Source organism: Nicotiana tomentosiformis, chromosome 7 (assembly GCF_000390325.3).
Source record: "Nicotiana tomentosiformis chromosome 7, ASM39032v3, whole genome shotgun sequence".
Lineage (NCBI taxonomy): Eukaryota > Viridiplantae > Streptophyta > Magnoliopsida > Solanales > Solanaceae > Nicotiana > Nicotiana tomentosiformis.
The window spans coordinates 36541356-36563158 of NC_090818.1; the positions used below are offsets into that span (position 1 = coordinate 36541356).

Genomic DNA, 21803 nt, shown 5'->3' on the forward strand with positions numbered 1-21803 from the left:
ATCATCATACTTTATTCTTCTGTCTTAGTCAATTTTAAAAGATATCGAGAAATCCACCAAAGAATTCAAATTAAATTGTGTGAATGTTATCGACCCTAAGTTGTTGAATAATATTTTCATCACTTATATTAAAGTTATCCTCCAGAGAATTCAAGTTAAGTTGGTCACTAAGTAATACTACTAATTAACCTCATCCACCATTAAGATAAATGTTGGCACCGAAAATTCTGACATGAAGAACCCTAATTTGAGTCTATAAAGGGAACATTTTCAGACAAAGGAAAAGGGGCTAATGAAAATAACTCAAGAGACTGACCAATTAAGGCATAAGTCCACATTTGGACTAAGTGCAATATCGGATTGAGAAATTTTCACAAACCACTATTGTTTAGTGGTTATTAGCTAGTTGTAGCTATCATTTACTATATTACTTTCTATAGCTATGTTTTCAATTTTTTAGAGTGTATTCGATGTATTTAAGCTAATGTATTCATGAATACAGTAGCAAAAATCGGCGTGAAATAGGGGATTCCGGCTAGACAATTATTGTATTCGACTGTATTCACGATATGTACTTGTGAATACATTAACTTAAATAGCGTAATTCATGGTCTATTCAGTTATTTTTAAATGAAAAGTGAATCAATTAACATAATAGACTCCTAATATAACTCAACTAACTCAATTACATCACCCATAATCTGTATTTGACGCGAATATGCTGAATATTTTTTCCAGACGATAAATACAACAAAACAGAGCAATCGCCGAGTTTCTAATCCTTTCCTTTTCTGTTGATATCGTTCGTGGGTGTTTTTGTTTTCAACCAATAAAATTCAAGATTCATACAATTATATACAGAAATCGGTATAATTCGATTTTACATATGGCAAGTTTAACCGTGCTATTGTGTCATTCTGGCAAGTGGGACAGTGAGAGCAACTATGTCGATTATTCGATTAAGGGATACTGATAAAGGAGTATGCGTCATACAATGATTTGGTTGCTTCAATTTCGAGACAACTCGACATAGATTTGCGCTCAAAGTTAATCAAAATCGAATACAAAGTAGATGAAAATTGCACGCCAATGAAAATACATAATGACATGGGTTACATGGTGTATGTAGAGTTGAAAAAAGTGATAACAATAATTGGCAAAGAAGTTATGGCTCGAGGTAGTTTAATTCAAGGCGACATTGTGCAAATTGACGAAGCAAATCAAAGGTGTAATTTTGATGCAGATGATACACTTGCTATTGAGTCTGTCAATTCAGGAGGACCAATTGAGGTGTTCGAATTGGACACAGATTTGATTATTTCAAAAACTAATCAAAGAGAGGTTATGGTTGGACAAGTATATAAGGATAAGGCTACATTAAAACAGGTGGTGGAGCATTATGCAATATCTGAAAGATTTCAATTTCGGGTTGATAGGTCTAATGCTATTAGGTTTGAGCGTTCTTAACTACAACTTGTTAAACATCATGTTATATTCAAATGTATGGTTATGTATATTGAATGTGAAATTGTATATTATTTCCATGGCAGAATTTTTAAATTGTATTTAGGTATATTTAGATTTGTTTGGATGTATTTACATCACTTTCAAATATTAAACATATAATAATTATTAATGTGACTTTCAAATACATGTATTCATATGTATTTTACTAATGAATATTTATTACACTGACTTTCACTGGTTATTCTTGGATGTATTTATACGTATTTAATTGTATATATATAATTACAGCCATACTCACATGTATACTTATATATTTTGAGTTTTTTTTTATATTGTATTCGTGGTAGAATTTTTAAATTGTATTTAGATGTATTCAGATATGTTTGGATGTATTTACATAACTTTCATTGGTGTACCTATGTATTTCGAACACATGTATTCATCTGTATTTTACTGATAAAATAGATATTACAGTGGCTTTCGCTGTTTGTTTTTAGATGTATTTATATATATATATATATATATATATATATATATATATATATATATATATATATATATATATATATATATGTGTGTGTGTGTGTGTGTGTGTGTGTGTGTGTGTGTGTGTATGTGTGTGTGTGTGTGTGTGTGTAACAATGTATTCGCATGTATATTAGTGAACTGTTAATCATTTATACTCATCGTATATATTGCAGAAAAATTATTTGCAGCTATAGATTATTATGTATGCTAGAGGATTGTGAATGCAGGTTTAAGGCTTCTAGCATTAACAAATCACAAATGTTTAGAGTGAGAGAGTTCAATGATAAGCATACATGTCCGTTGAAGGATAAGGTGTATGAGCAACGTCAAGCAAGTAGTAGTTTTATCGGTGGTATGATTAGATCCAAGCTAACTAATCATAATAGGAAATATACCCCAAAGGATATAATTGATAATGTGAAATCAGATTTTGGTGTAGATGTTAGTTATATGTTGACGTGGCGGGCTAAAGAAAAAGCAATGAATTTTTTGAGAGGTGAACTGGGTGATTCATACAATAAATTACCAGGGTACTTATATACAATGAATATGGCATATCCTGGTTCGCACATTAGAATGGTAAAATCGCCAAAAAATGAGTTCATGTATGTGTATATATCTTTGTATGCCTTTATAAAGGGGTTCGATCTTTGTAGACCGATTGTGGCTGTGGATGAAAGCCACCTAAAATCGTATTATACCGGGACATTCGTCTCGGCCAGCACATTGGATGGTGCAGGTGAGTATGAGGATTATAATAAAATTTGTTAATCTTACTGCCTATTAAAGATTGAAATACATATTTTTAATATGTATGCAATTGTCTTTACAGGTCATATACTGCCACTAGCATATGGTGTTATTGATTCAGAAAATGATGCTGCTTGGTCGTGGTTCTTTGAGCAATTCAAGGAAGCATATGATGAGAGGGAAAACATGTGCATCGTTTCAGATAGGAATGAGAGTATCATCAAATCTATATCGAAAGTGAATCCAGCAGTACCATATTTTTCTTGTATATGGCATCTATGGAACAATGTATATAAGAAATTCAGAAAGAGTCATTCAAAGTTGAGCGAGATATACTTCTCGATGGCAAAAGCATACACACATGCTGAATTTGACAGTCTAATGGAGAAGATTGAGAAGGTAGATATTAGGGTGAAAGAATACTTGGAATTAGCTGGATACAAAAAGTGGGATAGGTTGTATGCACCTGTTAACAGGGGATGGACCATGACGTCAAATATTGCTGAGTCAATCAATGTCACACTTGTGTCAGCAAGGGAATTGCCAATATACGACTTTCTCGAAGAAGTTAGGAAGATGTTTGGACGTTGGAATTGCAGCAATCGGAAAGAAGCTTCACAAACATACACAACGCTTAGAAAAAAAAATACCAAGAGATGCTTACTTTAAATGAGGCAATGTCTACACACATGACTGTAGTTTTTTTTAAAATTGTATCATATATTTAGCCTTGGTACAAGGTGTATTTATTTCTGATACAATTTCTACTATTCGAAATACAGTCCATATGCTCATTGTATCATTAGTTGAATTTAATGGTTTTGTTTCTAACCATATGCATTTCATAAGCAGACAGTTACTGTATATCACTGTATTCATCAGTTAAGATGTCATCATCTTTAATATTCTGCCAGCCTACATATAGAATGTATTCCACTGTATTCAATGTATTTCATTGTATACAATTGTATGTCTTTGTATTTTATATATACATATATGTTTGTATTCAATACATATTTGTTTGAATTCAATATATATGATGATTCTCAAAAGATAAATAAAAGTTTGCTGCATATTTAAATTATATTTTAATTGTATATATCTATATTGTAATTAATACGTCTATTCTTTGATATGCATATAATTTTTTTTTAAATGTTCAAAACTTATAGGTCTATGTTTAAATGTAGGTGGTACCATCGACTGAATACTTGCATACGGCGAACGATGAAGGAAGACATTATACCGTGTGCCTCTTAGAGAGAAAATTCAGTTGTGGGCGGTTCCAAATTGACGAATTACCATGACCACACACCTGGGCTGTCTTGAAGAGCAAGTTTCTAATGCTAGAAGAATATTGCTCTGACTATTACAAACCAAAATCTGTTGTAATGACATACGAGGTGCCCATGTATCCGCTGCCGAACCGAAATAAATGGAATATACCAACACATATATCAGAGGAAGTTGTTTTACCAGCCAAATGGAAAAGACCTCCTGGAAGGCCAAAGAAGAAGCGCGATAAGTCGTTCAGTGAATTGCTGCAGAAGAAAAATTAACATTCATGTAGTATATGTGGGCAGGGAGGACATAATAAGCGTACTTGTAGAAATACTCCACGTAGGACTTAGTTCACATTCTGACTTATATTAGTGCTATAACGATGTGTCATAGATTCCGGTGATATTTTAAAATAATACATATTGATTAGTTGGTGTATTTGGATTTTTGCGTGAATACATTCTGGATATAGTTAGTTGGTGTATTAGATTATTGTGTGAATACATTCTGCTGAATATAATTTAGTAAGCTGCTGAATACATATTACATTTATATTTTGAATAAATATGAATACATATATGTGCAGTTAAATTTGAATACATAATTACAATATGGTGAATACATATTAATACAAAATGACTTACACAAACAATACAATCTGGAAATATTTGAATACTTATGAATACAAAGTGCAGTACACATACAACATAATATGAATATAATCGAATACATCTGAATACAAAGTGTATATCACATACAGTACAATCTCTTGAATATATATCAATACATAATGCATATACAACCTGATATATTACTTTATATATAAATACATATATGCATATCTATACAATCTGCTAAAGGACCATTTTTAGTAAATTGATGAATGCATATTGTATATATACATCTGTTGAATACATACGAGTACAACCTGTTGAATACATATGAATATTGCTGCACAAAATATTGAAACATCGACTGAATACTTGTATAAATACTGTGAATACAGTGAATAAAATGAAAATATGATTTTTTATTAACTGAACACCATCTTTACCAAAACAATATTCAAAAAATAGTATTCACATAAAACTACCTTCCAAAACTACATTCACCTAAAACTACTCTAACACTATCTTCACCGATGTATCCGAATTCGTGATTTGCCTAACAATCTTTGAGAGTGCTTCGTTCTCGCTTATGGCATCAGCGTCTATCTTCCGCATAGTATAGTCCCAAATATGTGTACCATATCTTTAACGGAGTAAATTGGCATCAAATGTTGTTTGTGGAACTAAACCAAAAGTGCTCAGAAACTCTGCGTATGCCGCGACATGCAACCCACAATACCTGAAAATGTAGATTGAAATAATTAAAAATAATTTATATTGTTAGATTTATAAATGATACAAGCAAGAGGATTGAATACATACATGCTTTCAGTTTTTTGTTGAGGTAGATTTGAAATGAAAACAACATCAAAGGGATCAGTTTGTGCCTTGTCACTATATGCTGAGTCATGAGACCAATCTATGCCTTGCTTATCTCTGTAAAAATTACTGATCGATAGATACAGAGGTACAAGCTTAGCAAGCTTATCTATCTCAGAAGCCACATAGGCATCATGACCTGCTGATCTGTATGAGTCATACACTTTGATACATCTCTCCTTGAATGAGATAACTGCCAATATCCAATGAAGTTTGTCTTTCAAGTTGACTGGTATCAAGACATTGTCAACAGTATGCCACGGTACATTAGCTAGCAATTTGTAGCCCCTTATGTACTCACATACCACATCCTCTTCTTTGGCTACATTTGCATTACTATCTGTATCAGCATACCTGTCGAAGATTTCAGCAATTCTTGTCTTGAATATACAATCAACAGTTGTATACTTGAAGTTGGTTGTTTGGTTGTACTTGCCCTTCTTTCTCAAGTAGTAAAATATGACATCAATATGCTATATATAAAACTAAATACATAGCGTCAGTACATTGAATGAAATCAAGGAAAACAAACTGAGTATAGAAGTATCAACTGCTGAAAAAAAATTGAATTTATATAATTCTGTTAGATACATACTGATATATAATTGGCACACTGAAAATAAACTGAATATAAATTTGCATCACCTGTTAGATACATAATCCTGAATACATAGATGTATTTAATATTGAATACAGTTAAATACATTCTGATATTTTCTTCTCGGATGAAAATATGAAGATGTGTATGAAATACAACACAACTATCTTGATGGCATCCCCATCGTTGTCATGACCCCAATTCTTGTCATCAAAGCATGTTAACAAATCTTTCTTCTTGACATACTTTGCACCGCCAAAGTATGTCTCAACAATCCGGTTAGGCACCTTTGTGTTGAACTGAAAATCTTCAGGGTCACCAATACAATTGAGACCAGTGACAAGCGCAAACTCCCTGATTGAGAAGGATAATATTGTACCATTGACGTATATTAAAAATACATCGTATTGACTTCCTTCTAACTGCAGAACCATGAAGCATCTGAACAATTGATGCTGGACCTCACAACGCTTCATATCAAGGAAACTTCCAAAACAAGTAGTACCCAATATTTTGTACCTCTCTGGAGTTAGTTTTTCTTTGAGGTCGGAGACTATGTATGTGTTAGTATATGAACTGATATGCGGTGATGAAATAGGCGGGTGTTTCACAAATAGTTTAATTTCCTGCAAACAACAAGAATTACAAAAAAATTTCATATGTCAACAGCAATACATAACTCATTAATTGTTTTGAATACATATAAATACAACTAAATACAATATGCAAAATACACTGGAGTAAGAAATTAGTGATGAAAATAGTTGTATACATATAAATACGTTCACATACAACAATCAAAAGTCATTGTAATGAGTACAAAACAACGAAGGCACCTTTAAAATACTTATGAATACATCTACATACAATATGCAAAGGTCACTAAGTACAAATACAGTGAATAAACTTTTGAATACATCTATACACATCTAAATACAATATGCAAAAGACACTAGAATAAATAAGCACAAATCGGTGAAGCCAAATTTTGTATACATATAAATGCATCTACATACACACATGCAAAAGTCATTGTAATAAGTAAAAATAAGTGATGGAATTTTTGAATACTTATGAATACATCTAAATACGATATGCAAAAGTCAGTGTAATAAGTATAAATATAGTGAAGACAATTTTGAATACTTATGAATACATCAACGTACATATAAATCAAATCAACAAATAAGAAGAGGAAGCTATGTATCTACTATTGCACACATATAAATACAATAACATACAATAATAGAAACCCATTGGAGAAGGTAATACTCAATGTATGAGGACTCAAATACATATTGATACATCAACAATTACCTTTTCGTTCCGTGTATCCGAGCTATTTCTTGCATCGACCTCCTTTCCCTTGACACCTGAAGCATCATCCATAGGTTTTTTTCTTTTTTTCACAACGGAAAGTGTTGATTCTTTCGAAGATTTCTCAACTTGGGCTTTTTTCAATGTGTCATTGCGTATTTTTGTTCTCCTCTCTGCAACTGTATTTGCTGTTGAACCTGCAAATTCCAATTCCGCTTGAGTGATTTGAAAAGAGAAAGAGGGCCCATCGAAATTGAGTACTTTGGTTGGTATACCTCTGGTAACCCTCTTCTGGATGTTGAATCAGCCATTGGAGAGAAAATCTAAAGTTTTCTGTTGAATACAATAATAATGGTTATTGTTTATAAAAAATTAGTAGAGATAAATAGAATAAACAAAATACAAGCGAAATTCTAACAAGTTAAATACTTACCACAACTATTTGTAGCAAAAAATAACGAAAGTTGAGAGAGACAATGCAGATGACGTGTATGAAATTAGCGTGGTGACTGAGAATGAGGAAGAGCTAGGCGATGTGAGTGAGAGAGATTTTCAGTTGTAAAATTGTGGTTTCTGGGAATGGGAGAAGAGAATGGCGTGTATGAAATTAGAGAGAGAGAAGTTTACATCAAATACGGTAATTATGTGAGAGAAAAATCCGAAAAAGGAGAGAAAAATAATAAATAGCGCATATAATGACTTAAGGGTAGGAGGTAACCATAAATAGATATTTTGCTATAAACATTAAAAGGTAGCTATAGAATATAATTTTTTAAAATAATATTTATTTAAAATAAATAAGGTGTTAACCTTTGCTATAGGAGGTAAAAATTCCTATCGGATTCAAAGGCCCAACATTTTAAGTTTGTTGGGCCATCAAGTAAAGAACAAATATGCGGACCATTCAATATAGCTCTTCCAGAAACTTCTATGCCAATTGCATGCGGATAAATCTAGCATTTTTTAAGTTCTTTTATTTTTGTATTTATGTGACAGTTTGTTAGAATAGGAACAATCAGAAAGAGACAACTGTAGGTAGTTATAGAATAGATTTTATTTCTTGCCCAATACACTTGTATAAAGATACTCTGTACAACTTACATCATTCGTTGAATGAAAAGGAAAATTCCTAAAATCTATCAATAAAAGGGGGTAATTTAATCTATCAATTATTAGATGTATCTTTTGCTCTTGGATTTCGATATTTCTCACATTACTAATCTCTCAGAGGCAATTTGGCAAATGATTTGATTATATGCTTTACTAAAATTTTACCAGAAAAGAGGCGTTTTGAGCTTCATGCAAGAAACTCCTGGAGACAATTTTGGCTCAAGATCACCATGCAGAAAAAAAGTAAGTAAATTAAAAGGGTTGAGTTGATTTTTTATACAAATATTGAATAAAAGAGTTCCATAAAAATATCAGGACATATAAAATGAGGAAAATGGAGCATCAAAGTCAAATTTTAAGGCAAGGAATACTTTAGTTTATAAATTACCTTTGACAATATTCTTTACATAATCGACATGAAACTTTTATATTCTCTAATAGCATTGCGCATGTTTAACCCAAGCTTGAGAATTTTACACGTGGAGTTGAATTGGTTTTATCTATTTATTTTAGTTTTTATCTTTTTTTTTAAAAAAAATTTATTGTGTTGGCTCCGTTTGATTTTACAAGCTTAAGTTTTTCTAGACCGCCTATCGTATACATGATGAGGTCATTATATTGTAAGATTAAGAGCTTTATAATAATTAAAGTAAGTAAGAAAGAATAAATGGACTATCAGCTAGGATAACTAGCTACTTTGTCCGTTCATTTCTCCATAAGATCATTGTTTAGGAAAAGAAAACTCATGACAAAATAACTTTATATGATTACGGTCTCACCAAATCATAGAAAAAACGGAGAAGGTCCAAATATATCCCGTAATTTCAAAAATGGTCTAAGAATACTCTTCGTTATACTATTGGGCTATCTATACCCCTACAGTCATATTTTGGGTTCAAATATACGCCTCATTTAAATGGAGGGACACGTGTCATCGTCTTATTGGCCAATTCTAAATATTTTCTAATTAATTAAAAATACCCATTATCCATACCCGAAAAATAATTTTATAAAATAATTTTTTTTTGTAAAAACTGAAAAAAACTGATTTTATTTTTACTAAAAACTGAAAAAATCGAAAATATTTTTTTTCTAGTTTTTAGAAAAACATTTATTTAAAAGAAATTGAAAAATAATTTCTAAAGCAATATTTTTTGTAAAAACTAAAAAACAAAAACTGAAAAGCAATTTTCTAAAGAAATATTTTTGTAAAAACTGAAAAAAAGAAATATTTTCTTTTTTTCAGTTTTTAGTTAAAAAAAATCAGCTTTTTTCAGTTTTTAATTGCTTTAGAAAATTATTTTTCAGTTTTGTTATCCAGTTTTTACAAAAATATTATTTTAAAAAATATTTTTCAGTTTTTTTTTAAGCGGATTTTTTTTGTAAAAAATGATTAAAAAAATATTTTAGTTTTTTTCAGTTTTTAGTAAAAAAAGAAAATCAGTTTTTTCCAGTTTTTACAAAAAAAAATTGCTTTATAAAATTATTTTTTGGGTATGGATAATTGGTATTTTTAATTAATTAGGAGATATTTAGAATTGGCTAATAAGACAATGACACGTGTCCCTTCGTTTTAATGAGGGGTATATTTGAACCCAAAGTATGACTGCAGGGGTATAGACAACCCAATAGTATAACGAGGGGTATTCTTAGACCATTTTTAAAAATACAGGGGTATATTTAGACCTTCTCCCTTGAAAAAATAACCATGTGAAAGATTCACAATTTTTATTTTTCAAATTTTGATATGATAGTGGTGCCAATTTGTTCGTACCCAACTTATTCAATTAAATATATGTTATCTCCATCAACACATGCACTTATAAACAATGATATGTATAGTCTAGACAAATAAAAATAATTTTACCAACAATACTAGTTTTCTACCTTTACTAAGATTTGAACGTTAATTTCATATAGTTTATTGCATTTTTTATTAAACGAGTCAATTACTTAAATGGTCATTCAACTATTCGAAATTATCGTGTAAAGTCATCTTTCTTTCATTTGTAATAACTTAACTATGTCTATAACACTCGGAAGGTCACTCAACCACATTTCTCAAATATTTGATTATCAAATACCTATATTACCCTCTAAATTATCAACTTTTATCTTCTTCTTTTTTCTTTTCTTTTTCTTTCACTTTTTTAATATTATGATTTTTTCTCTTTTTAATCAACATTATGGACTTACCTATAGAACAAATAAATTTTACTTAAAAATAAAATAAAAAAAATTTCTAGCATATATAATATCGGAATAATAATATAATTGAGCATAATATTCAAGAATATATAATGTACATTATAAAATACCTTTATTTTAAATAATTATTTTTATAGTACGTGCATGGAATATATATTATAAATTTTTTATTTTCTTTCATTCTCAATTATATTGTGTAAATAAAATATTATTTTTTTGTTGTTAATATTAAAATTTTTATTACGAATAAATTGTTCCAATTAACTTTCTACTATGCTCAATATTTTATTATTCCAGCATTATATATGTTCAAATAATATTTTTATTTTTTTAATTTATAAATAAAATTTATTTATTCTACGGTAAGTCTATAATATAAATTAAAAAGAGAAAAAAATTATAATATGAAACAACTAAACAAAAAGGAAGATAAAATTTGATAATTTAGAAGGTAAAATAAGTATTTGACGATCAAAAGTTTGAGAAATCTAGTTTAGTGATCTTTTGGGTAGTATATGTATAGTTAAGTGACTTCGTTATGCCCACATGTTGAATCTGGTGACCGATTAAAATAAATATTATATTATTTGCTCGGTTGAATTGTGTCAAATTTTCATACCTGATTTTTTTTTCTGAGCAAAATAGGGAAAATATTATAATTGATTCTTTTTTTTAGGGTCCAGATTGTAATTGATTCATGTCATGAGATGGTTTCTCTGCCCCTTCTGAAAGTTCAAAATAAATAAACATTATTTATTTATTTAATTATTACCATATTTTTGTTTTACCATTTTTCTGGGAGATATGGGGGGCATCACTTGGCAACTGTACAACCTCAAAAATTTCAGAAGAAGAATTATACATCATATTGGATTTTTCAAAGTGGGGATAAGGTCCACTCCTTTTTTTTGGCTCGAAGCTCATTCCCTTCTTTCTGTATTGGTTGTAATTGTTTGAGAATTTTCAGAGTTAGAAACAGAGCGCTACTGTCCCTTTCTTCCATTTTCAGTCACTAACCTAATCAAAGACTCCATTTTTATGTGGTTCTTTGTTATCCACTCAATTATTTCAAGACACATAATTTAATTTCTTATAAACTGTCTTCTTCTGGAGTACTTTCAAAACTTCTCTGGATATAAAGCTCAACCAAGAGTACAAATTGTTGCTATAAATTCAGTTTTCTGTTGTTGGTTGCAATTGTTATATTCAAAATAAGCAACTTGGTGCTCAGTACTTGATTCAAAGGCAAAATCTTGGTGATTTAGCTACTTGGGTATTTAAAAGGATGATGTCTGTGACTTGCCATAATCTTGAGATTGGGAGAACTCCATTGGAATTTTTGGCTTGTGGGTGTTCTTCTAATAACAAGGTGTTAAGGAATGTAAGTAGAGGAGGATTCAATGCTCGGAAATTGTTCTTCTGTAGACAAGAAATTGGTCGCTGTCGTTCGTTTTCAACTAAGGCTTCACTTAGTGGTACTTACTTGAATCATTATATGTTAGTTCTTATATTTTTAGGCCTATAGTTTTGTAAGATCGCAATCTTGGAATAATTTCAATATTGATTTGTGGTTCTATTGCAGGGGTGGCGCCAGTGTTGGATTTGAATAAGTCAGCAAAACCTATTTCACTTACTAATGTGTTTGAAGTGGTTGCTGATGACCTCCTTACACTAAACAAAAACTTACAGAATGTGAGTGCTCTTTGAATATTCTTTAATCAATCTTTCCTGGTTCAAAACCTTTGCTTATTTGATTTTTGTCAGCTAAATAGTGTAATGGAATGTATGCAATGAAATCTTTTTCTTTGGTTATTTCTCGAAGAATAGCTGCCAAGGTAGCTCCATGTTATGATTATCTGGGAATACTTTGGGTCATTAAATTCTTTTTTTGGAGGCACGGTCAGTTCATTTGAGCTTATGTTCTGCTGGCATTGCCAAATAACTAATAGTTGTACTTGTCATAATAACTTCATTGACTCTCAGTCGAGCATAGTTTTGTTCCCAAATGAACTGATCTGGATTTAGGAGAGAGGTGCAGTTATAGACTATTACATGTTCATGTAGTGAGGCTTAATAGATGGTCATGATAGTAAGGATAACGAACTGGAATCAATTAGTATGTTTATAATAATAACATATCCAGTGTAATCTCATAAGAGGGGTCTGAAAAGAGTAGTTCGTATGCAGGCTTTACCCTACCTTGTGCGGGTTGAGAGGTTGTTTCCGATATACCCTCGGCTCAAGGAAAGCAAAACATAGCAGAATAAAAGAAATACAACAGTGAAGAAGAGATGTAAAGAGAAGCAGTAACAACAACAAGATAATAAGAAAACCGAAGCATAAGGAACATCAAGTAGTAATAGAAATCAATAAATATGTTTATTTGACCAAATTTGGGTTATCGCCTAAGAAGAATTAACCATAGGAAGAGTCACAGTATCACACTGCCAAATGATATCTTAATCTTGAGCTTCTGGATATCATTTCAAATAGTCACGCCTATTCTTTTAGACAAATTTATTTGGTATTTGATCATCCCAAATGAACTGCTCTAGATGTAGGAGAGATGCAATTTTGGACCAATACATGGTCATGGTAGTGACGCTGAAGAACTGGAATCACTAAATATGTTTATTTGACCATGTTAAGGTTATTGGCCTTCGAAGATTAACCATAGATTATGCTATCACTCCAAAATGATAGCTTGAGCTTCTGAAGTTCATTTTAAGAAGCCAGTCCTACTTTTTGACAGTTTTAATTACTAATATTTATGATTCAAAGACTTGATATAAGAAATAAGTGTAGCTGGGTTTGAGAGTATCTCAAATGTATATCATGATAAATAAGCACACATGTCTAAGGGTGACATAGTGTGATGTCAACTGTCAAATAACTGAAGAAATTTCATATCAGTGATCGTCACTTGCTATGTTTGGGTTTTTGAAACTATGTTGTTTAATTTGATCAACACAACATGACTGTTCAGATGGTATATATCAGCAAATTTACTTTTAATCTATCTTCCTTCTATTCTGTATCTAAGAAAATCATTTTTCAGATTGTTGGTTCAGAGAATCCAGTTTTGATGTCTGCAGCGGAGCAGATTTTTGGTGCTGGTGGCAAAAGGGTGAGACCTGCTTTGGTGTTCCTAGTGTCAAGGGCCACAGCAGCAATTTCTGGTTTGAAGTGAGAAGCACTATTTGGTTTTCTTTCTTTTACTACTCACAGCAACATATCAGCTTAGCTAATATTTATTAAAATAATTTGCTGCCAGGGAACTGACCATAGAACACAGAAGGTTAGCTGAAATCATTGAAATGATCCATACTGCAAGCTTGATACATGATGATGTGTTAGATGAAAGTGACATACGAAGAGGTAAGACATTTTAAGCAACTTGTCATTCTCCTCTGCTGTGTCAGCAAATGCACTGTCTTCAATTATTTAAAAACTCAATAATGATTATTACTCTTGCTTATAGTTTAATACTTTATTAAGGTGGCTGAAAAGGTTATTGTATATTCTCAGTGGTTATTGCTTTCCAGGCATCAACGTGGATGCTATTGTTCTTAAAAATGAAGTTTTAATAATAATTTATGAGGAAAGTATCTGTAGAAGAAAACGTCTAAGAACATATTGTCATCTTTCTGATTCTGTGATGATGCCGTGATGCATGCTCTCAGTTTATCAAAACAATAATCAATCCTTTAAAGAGTCTCACTTTTGGCAATTTCAGTTGATGAAGAATTTCAGTAAGGTATATCTAAAGAAATAATATGTCCTAGAGTCTACTGTGGGCACCGGCCAATCTGGACAGATGACATTAACAGAATAACCAGACATCCGCTGATGCAGCACCTTTTTATTGGTTAGAAACCTCTCAGAAAACGTTGTTTGACAGTACGACATGGTTGCATCCCTATGAGATTTGGGCTTATCGTTTCTAAGCTATCTCTTGTGCACTTCCTTGGACTAGCTGCATGTTTCTCTGAGTGTTTTAGTAATTATTATTGATGCTGTCCTGATTGATCTGTATGAGGTCTTCCTATCAAACATGATGTGTTTGACTTACTTTCGTGAAAGACAACCAGTATGCTTTTCATTAGAAATATGCTTGATTAGCCAGAGCTCATGTGATGAGGTCTTCAATGTTTAATTATTCTTCATACTTTTCATTTTTGGGTTTCTGAGAACTTTGCAGAATTTGTCAGATCTGTATGCTTTATTAAAAAATATATTTGGACTCCGTACAACTGTTTTTTGAAAATAGTATACCTGACACACACAGACACACAAAAAGAGTGAAAAATGACAAGACTGCAGTAGGTATGCGCATTATCAAGATTAAGAAAAGAACAAGAAGACTGGATTAGGTCTTCACTTTCCCAAGGTTGTAGAGGCAGATAATACTAGATTGTTGTTTCTACTTTCTACCACCAATTTTCGTCGTGTTTGATGCTTCCTTTGTACTTGAGCTTAGATCAATTGATGATTAATTCCATAATAGCGCTCTAAATACGAATCTCTTTGTGTCATTCAGGTGGTCATCAATCCTATCATTTACCCTTGTGCTTCTTCTAACTTGCTCCTCTTAATTGCAATTTCTATTGTACCTTCTCCTTAGCTTCCTTGAATTGACCTCTTAAAAAAAATTCCAATCCAGGAAAGGACACAGTTCACCAATTATATGGTACTAGAGTGGCGGTACTGGCTGGTGATTTTATGTTTGCACAGTCGTCATGGTACCTAGCTAACCTTGAAAACCTTGAAGTCATAAAGCTCATTAGTCAGGTATCTTAGGGTCTTCTTGGTTTGTACATCTTGGAGAATTGGCAACGTTGATATCAATATTAGTTCGTTGCACCTCAAACCATTTGTGGTTATTGGTTTTTGTGGCAGGTTATTAAAGACTTTGCAAGTGGTGAAATAAAGCAGGCTTCTAATCTGTTTGACTGTGATGTTGAGCTGGAAGAATATTTGCTCAAGAGTTACTATAAAACAGCCTCCCTGATTGCTGCAAGCACCAAAGGAGCTGCCATTTTCAGTGGTGTTGACCGTGATATTAGCAAACAGATGTTTCAGTATGGGAAGAATCTTGGTTTATCGTTCCAGGTTGTTGATGACATATTGGACTTCACTCAATCAGCAGTGCAATTGGGGAAGCCAGCTGGAAGTGACTTAGCCAAGGGAAACCTTACTGCACCAGTACTTTTTGCATTAGAGAAAGAGCCAAAACTTAGGAATATAATTGAATCAGAATTTCGTGATGCTGATTCTCTTGAGGAGGCCATTAATCTAGTCAAGACCACCGGGGGAATTCAGCGAGCACAAGATTTGGCAAAGGAGAAAGCTGATTTAGCACTGCAGAGCCTAAAATGCCTTCCTTCTAGTCCTTTCCGAGCAGCACTTGAGGAAATTGTGAAGTATAATCTGGAGAGAATTGAATAGACGAAAGCACATTATACACCTTGGCTATATCATTCTATAGAAGCCCTTATATCTAACCATATCGGAGAGGCATTGAATTGAAGACTCTGTCACTATAATTTCAATAGGACAGCCACCAAGATTAAAGTGCTTCTCTGTGCTTATATACTGATATACAGGTTGTAATTGAGGACTTAAGCTCCTAATATAGCAATACTGCGTCCTAGCATTCTTTAGAATTTGTCTAATAAACTGTCAAATCCAATTGTTGTTGTATACTAAAGAAATTCCACGTTACAAATAATGTCATGTACAATTTACTCTTGGTTTTCTTGGGTGATATATATTCATAAACTAAGGATTGTTGAACTCAAATGACATATAGAAGAGGTGTCACATGCTTATCTATAACAGAAGCCAACTCTTCTGTGCTTTAACCATCTTAGTCTATAATCTGCATATCTGAAAGTGAGATAATTTGTTAGGAAAATGTTGAAGAGGCTCCAGGAGAAAGATACTCGAGGCTAAACTTTAGAACAACTCTTTTTTCAGATTGTATGTTATATGTTGCAACTTGCAACTTTAAAATCACAAAGGACCTACATTATGCTGTTCTCGTCTCTTTTTATTGAGACGACAAGGGTTGTTTTATTGAGAATATATTCGTCGTAAAATCAGAATTGCAAACAAGGCCGTACAAACTAGTAACAATGTTTGACTTAACACATAATTTAAAATCATATCATTATACTAGTCTTAAAGTACGCGCGTTGCGTGTGTTACCATATATAATAAATATAATATTTCAAAGAATTACATAAATACTATATTATTATGGTTGAGTTATAAAATAAAAGTTAAAGTTAAAAATTATAAGTTTCTAAATATGATAATTGTTGATACTATTTAGCTAACTCAAAAAAAGAAAGAAACTCTATCCCATATAAGTTCTTAATCATCCCATTCAATTGACAGAAGACGCCTTCTTTTTGCTCACGAGCAAAATGCAATTTGTTCTATTTCTTTAGTATATAAGAAATACCATATAAATTATTTCCAATAGATTAATCACAAATATAAATTCAACCGCTACATTCTAATTAATCTACTCATTTTGTTTTTAACTTTCTATGTATGAGATTATATGTATGAATATATTCAAGAGTTTTATAGGATTTTGCGGTTGATGCTTATTACTATATTATAATCGATTTTGCATTATTTTTTTATTTTTTCCACCACAAATGCTATTCCTATAAAAAAAACTAATTTTTGTATCTAAAAGTTTTGTCAACTGAAAAAGGGTTTACTTATGATGAATTTGGAAAGAAATTGAATGTGATTTATTTTTTAATTTGTTAATTCAAAATTTTAATATTTATTCTTATTAAAAGAAATGATTTATTTTTTGTTGATTGAAATTAGTAATATTAATTCATTACAAGTTTTAAATATTTGACTATAGTTATAATTTTATTTAGAATTATATTTTTCAAGCCTAAAAAATCAATCAAATTTTTAAGTTTTGATATTTGTATTTGCAAAGTTATTCGTGTCAACAGCCCAACACCTTTCTCTCTTATATTTTTATAGTTACTTGTTGAAATTATTGAGGTGTAATTTTCAAATATTATAATATGAGATAAATTATACAAACTAATATTAATAATTAATTACTCTCTCATATTTTTTGTTCATGTCTACAATGGTTTTCACAAAAATGCCACGTAAGGAACAAGTGACACCCTAAGTCACAAAATGACCGAAGATGCCATGGTTGAAGTGTTGAAATTCATGCACCACACCCGGAATGCTCTCGTTGTTCTCTTTTAGCCTTTCTTTTCTTTATGTTCTTTTTGTTAATTTCTCTTATTTTCTTCATTTTAAGTATTCACTTTTCTTATACAATTTTAATTTTATTATTTATTTATATTGTATATTTGCTTCCTTTATCTTTTTCTGAATGTTCGCTATTTTATTTGGAGGGATGTAATCTAATTTTTTTTTATCTATATAATATTATTTTATTAATTATAATTTTTTTTATAGTGATGCATAAAGACATAATATAATATTAATCAGCTATATATATATTTATGCAATCGAGTAAATATACACCCTAATTCAATCTGCGATTCTTTTACGTTAAAATAGTTACACCCGTATCATAAAGAAAAGAAATTATAGCACAAACCTTACAGGAGTGCGGTACAATGCCCAAATCCTAATTTTTTGTAATTCATGAAATTGATTTGTGCGGTTCCAGCCGTGAGGGTCGAAGAGGATAATGAGAGTGTTACAGTACTTGAGTCAATGGAAGTCCAAAGCCAAAGACGGAATTTCACAATCACTTCTTGTCGCCAAATTCCTCTGCTTATTACATGTCACCAACAACTATATTTGCTCCCCTGTCATGGTATGTATGTATGTATGTATGTCTCCGATTAATCTGCATTATTTTTGGGCAACAATTAAGCTTTTCAGATTATAATTGTTGAATGTTCTTTTGGTTTAGGTTTACGGTCCTAGTATGCTACCGACACTGAATCTTACCGGCGATGTTTTGCTGGCCGAACACTTATCGCCGTTGTTGGATAAGTTGGGACCAGGTGATGTAGTCCTCGTTCGCTCACCTGATAACCCTAGAAAGACTGTTACTAAACGCATTGTTGGTATGGAGGGCGATACTGTCACTTTTCTAGCCGACCCTGCTAGAAGTGACCGCCATGTCACCTTAAAGGTGTGCTCTTTTTCTATGTAATAATACCCTTTTCAATTCTTGGATCGATTACTGATACTTGTCAAGTTAGGAGCCATAGTTCAGCTGATTTTTTTAATTGGTTTATTATAAGACCATATGTCTACTCTACAATATAGCATGAGTCATTGTTGCAGTGAAGAAGTTATAGCAAGGCATAAACAAAAATATACATTCTTCTAACACAGTTTATTTAACACTTGTGGCTGCATAATTTATATTTTTGATGATTTTTTAATATTCCACTATAGTCAAATGTAGTCATTGTGATGCAGATTCACTGTTTTAATCTTCCTAATGTTCTGTGTCTTTCTCCTTCCTTATTGATGCAAAAGTCTGTCCTTCCTTAGATTTCTACCAAGTTTGAAACAACTGATAGCACACAGTTGCTGCAGTAAATGCTCCTAACTCTTGAAGTCTCTTTGCTTCTATTTAAGCAAATGAGAGAAAAGGTTGTACCTTTGCTCTTTTGACTTCCTAGTTTTCACCCTTCCATAGAGCACCAAATCTATGATACACTGAGAGCCGAGAGGTGAGATATGGTTTGTCCTACATAGACCTCCAAATGTGTTGGCCCGTCAGTGTGACCTATAATGATTGAAGGTGTTAAAAGAGAACAAGGTAGATTTAAAATCACATGAAAAGAAGTTGTCTCGAAAAACCTACAATCCAAGTGAAATTAGTTAAGAACATAACACAGTGGAAGCAATGGATCCATAGATGATACCAACTTGTTTGGGTTAAGGCTTAGTCGTTGTTGGTATGCTTACATTAGGTTCAATTTTTGCCCATAATCTTTTTAGAGATTTGTATGGTAGAGTGAGGAGGAGCTTCTAGTTTTAGTAACTCCATAAATTACTAAATATTGGATGAGATAAGCCCAGGTAAAGCAGAATGGATATAGAGGATCATTGTTGACCTTGACTAGTTTGAGTTGAGGCATATTTGTGGTTGCATAGAGAACTGCATAAGACCTCTATTCCCCCAAAAAAAAAAAAAAAAAAAAAAAAAAAAAGGTCAGCTAATTCCTTGGTAAGTACTCTAGTTCTAATTAATATATGGTTTGTAGAAGAATGCCTTGTCAATTGTCATGTGCTAAGTCATTGGATCTCAGTGTCTTCTTTACTGATTGTAATTGCCAGGACCTGTGATAATGTGCTTTATATTGCTTAAAACAAACCAGAAACACGTCCTACACTACATTAGGCATGTTACTACGAAGCTTTCTTATGCTTACTCACTTAGGTTCTCACTGTTGTTTCCAAGAGCACCTTCAGTTTTTTAAATGCAAGTTTCCTTCCATTTTTGTAGGGTATCTGAATCTGATTTTTCTGCCACATTCACAAGTAAATGGAAAGACAAAAATGTGATTTGAAGTTATTCTCTAAAATGCTTAAAGTTTTATTGTATTCAATGCTGTATGCTTTTTAGCAGTTTCATATTGATTCTCTTATTAGGAGTCCGGAACCAAAAATGATGCTGTAAACTAGTTTAATCATGAAAATGAGCTGCCAAAACTAAACCGAACATTTATAAGATTATCGCAGTTAAAACTGAGATATATAGCCCCTAGTTCACGGAGTCCTGAAGCAAAATAATGCAAAAAACTAATTAAATCGCGAAAAGGGGTTGTCACTAATCTGAATATTACTAGGTTGCATCATTTTAGTTACAGACTCCTCTTATTAGAATAACAATTTGAAACTGGCTTGGATTCTTGCTTGAGGTGATATTCCTATGCTTACTGTGTGAATGAGGTGATATCTTGTTTTCTCGTTCCATAATAGTTCTACTTGTGATGCCTTATATAGTCTAATAGTTTTTTCCCTTCCTTCCATTTGTCTTGGATGCGGGGGGTATCTAGGTTCCAAAGGGGCATGTTTGGATTCAGGGAGATAATATTTATGCTTCCAAGGATTCGCGGCAACTCGGGCCAATCCCTTATGGTCTCATCCTGGGAAAAGTGTTGTGTAGAGTAAGTTTCATTACCTTTACTATCTAAGCGAGGCTGAAGTTATAACTTCTGTATAGTTCTATTTATAAAGGTTCTAAAGCTTGCAATTCTTTTCCGATGAAGTAATAGTTTATTGTTTTTGTGGGGGAAAAACTATGAATGCAAAAGGTATAACAAAAGGTTTCAAAAACTAAAATGTACAAATGTTATTCCTAAGAAGAATCAACCAGGACTGATTACTTGGCCTGGAAATTGGTGACTGCTACTTTTTTTGAAAGGTTTGAATGAGCTTTTCGATTTGGTCAGTTTCTAGTTATGCTGTTTATAAAGTCATTCGGATAAATTGTTGTTAGCTCCCTTAGTTTCACAGCCATATTCATGAACCCTTAACCTTTTCTGATGTACTCTTTATATTCCCCAAGTTCATATGCAAATGCAATTGCAGTTTATCTGTCTTTACATCCCAAGCATTGCAAGATAAGAGCTGCCGTATTCTTATCATAACCATCGTCTACTTTGAAGTCTTTTGATTTTATTAAATGATGGTTACTTGCCTTTAATTAGATAACTTCTTCGTGCTAATTCATCTACTCCCATCAAATATTCATATCGGTACTTGGGCATTAATGCACAATATTGGGGGTGTTAAAATCAGACGATATATGTATTTAGTAAACATTTAAATATCTGGTAAGCAGAACTAATTTGCTATTTTTTTTTATATATACAGGTATGGCCACCAGAGGGCTTTGGCTCATTATGACAAATAAAAACAATGCAATGTATCGAAGATATACAATTGAAGCAAGTCCTTTGATTATTGTCTTCTTCTGTGAAGATTTAATTTGAATAATGATTGCTAATTCATTTTGTTCAGGATGCTTCAATTCCAATAACAGAAGATTGTCTAGTTCATAA

The 21803-nt window shown here is 32.0% G+C and overlaps 4 protein-coding genes across 5 annotated transcripts; 3 read left to right on the forward strand and 1 right to left on the reverse strand.

Annotated features, from left to right (window-relative positions):
* The first annotated feature begins 1107 nt into the window (after positions 1-1107).
* On the forward strand, positions 1108-3414 carry LOC104101160 (uncharacterized). Its single transcript, XM_070180174.1, has 4 exons — positions 1108-1451; positions 2223-2525; positions 2652-2734; positions 2828-3414. Exons 1-4 carry the CDS (start codon positions 1108-1110, stop codon positions 3412-3414), a joined length of 1317 nt encoding a protein of 438 aa, XP_070036275.1.
* A 2719-nt stretch (positions 3415-6133) lies between these two features.
* On the reverse strand, positions 6134-7723 carry LOC104101156 (uncharacterized). Its single transcript, XM_018772424.2, has 2 exons — positions 7429-7723; positions 6134-6737 (listed from the first exon to the last, which is right to left on the reverse strand). Exons 1-2 carry the CDS (start codon positions 7498-7500, stop codon positions 6210-6212), a joined length of 600 nt encoding a protein of 199 aa, XP_018627940.1. The 5' UTR covers positions 7501-7723; the 3' UTR covers positions 6134-6209.
* A 3804-nt stretch (positions 7724-11527) lies between these two features.
* LOC104101158 (solanesyl diphosphate synthase 2, chloroplastic-like) lies at positions 11528-16504 on the forward strand. The gene is made up of 6 exons (XM_009608576.4): positions 11528-12221; positions 12329-12438; positions 13805-13932; positions 14021-14124; positions 15410-15537; positions 15646-16504. Exons 1-6 carry the CDS (start codon positions 12032-12034, stop codon positions 16192-16194), a joined length of 1209 nt encoding a protein of 402 aa, XP_009606871.1. The 5' UTR covers positions 11528-12031; the 3' UTR covers positions 16195-16504.
* Positions 16505-18315: 1811 nt separating this feature from the next.
* On the forward strand, positions 18316-21803 carry LOC104101159 (mitochondrial ATP-independent inner membrane protease subunit 1a). Of its 2 annotated transcripts, none has more exons than XM_033657382.2 (4): positions 18316-18597; positions 18689-18913; positions 20796-20906; positions 21616-21803. In XM_033657382.2, the coding sequence occupies exons 1-4, from the start codon at positions 18415-18417 to the stop codon at positions 21646-21648; spliced, it is 552 nt and encodes a 183-aa protein (XP_033513273.1). In that variant the 5' UTR covers positions 18316-18414; the 3' UTR covers positions 21649-21803. The 2 variants fall into 2 exon arrangements, with proteins under 2 accessions (XP_033513273.1, XP_009606873.1); XM_009608578.4 differs by having other exon boundaries at positions 18339-18589.

What these genes read in the sequence shown, in the direction of transcription:
- LOC104101160 (XM_070180174.1), top strand. Translation starts at nt 1,108, where the DNA reads ATGGGTTACATGGTGTATGTAGAGTTGAAAAAAGTGATAACAATAATT. An exon ending in GATAGGTCTAATGCTATTAG is followed by an intron (nt 1,452 to 2,222) that starts GTTTGAGCGTTC and finishes TTGTGAATGCAG; the next exon opens with GTTTAAGGCTTCTAGCATTA. An exon ending in TCATACAATAAATTACCAGG is followed by an intron (nt 2,526 to 2,651) that starts GTACTTATATAC and finishes CGATCTTTGTAG; the next exon opens with ACCGATTGTGGCTGTGGATG.
- LOC104101156 (XM_018772424.2), bottom strand. Translation starts at nt 7,500, where the DNA reads ATGGATGATGCTTCAGGTGTCAAGGGAAAGGAGGTCGATGCAAGAAAT. An exon ending in CGGATACACGGAACGAAAAG is followed by an intron (nt 6,738 to 7,428) that starts GTAATTGTTGAT and finishes TGTTGTTTGCAG; the next exon opens with GAAATTAAACTATTTGTGAA.
- LOC104101158 (XM_009608576.4), top strand. Translation starts at nt 12,032, where the DNA reads ATGATGTCTGTGACTTGCCATAATCTTGAGATTGGGAGAACTCCATTG. An exon ending in TAAACAAAAACTTACAGAAT is followed by an intron (nt 12,439 to 13,804) that starts GTGAGTGCTCTT and finishes ATCATTTTTCAG; the next exon opens with ATTGTTGGTTCAGAGAATCC. An exon ending in TGAAAGTGACATACGAAGAG is followed by an intron (nt 14,125 to 15,409) that starts GTAAGACATTTT and finishes ATTCCAATCCAG; the next exon opens with GAAAGGACACAGTTCACCAA.
- LOC104101159 (XM_033657382.2), top strand. Translation starts at nt 18,415, where the DNA reads ATGAAATTGATTTGTGCGGTTCCAGCCGTGAGGGTCGAAGAGGATAAT. An exon ending in TCCCCTGTCATGGTATGTAT is followed by an intron (nt 18,598 to 18,688) that starts GTATGTATGTAT and finishes CTTTTGGTTTAG; the next exon opens with GTTTACGGTCCTAGTATGCT. An exon ending in ACCGCCATGTCACCTTAAAG is followed by an intron (nt 18,914 to 20,795) that starts GTGTGCTCTTTT and finishes GGGGGTATCTAG; the next exon opens with GTTCCAAAGGGGCATGTTTG.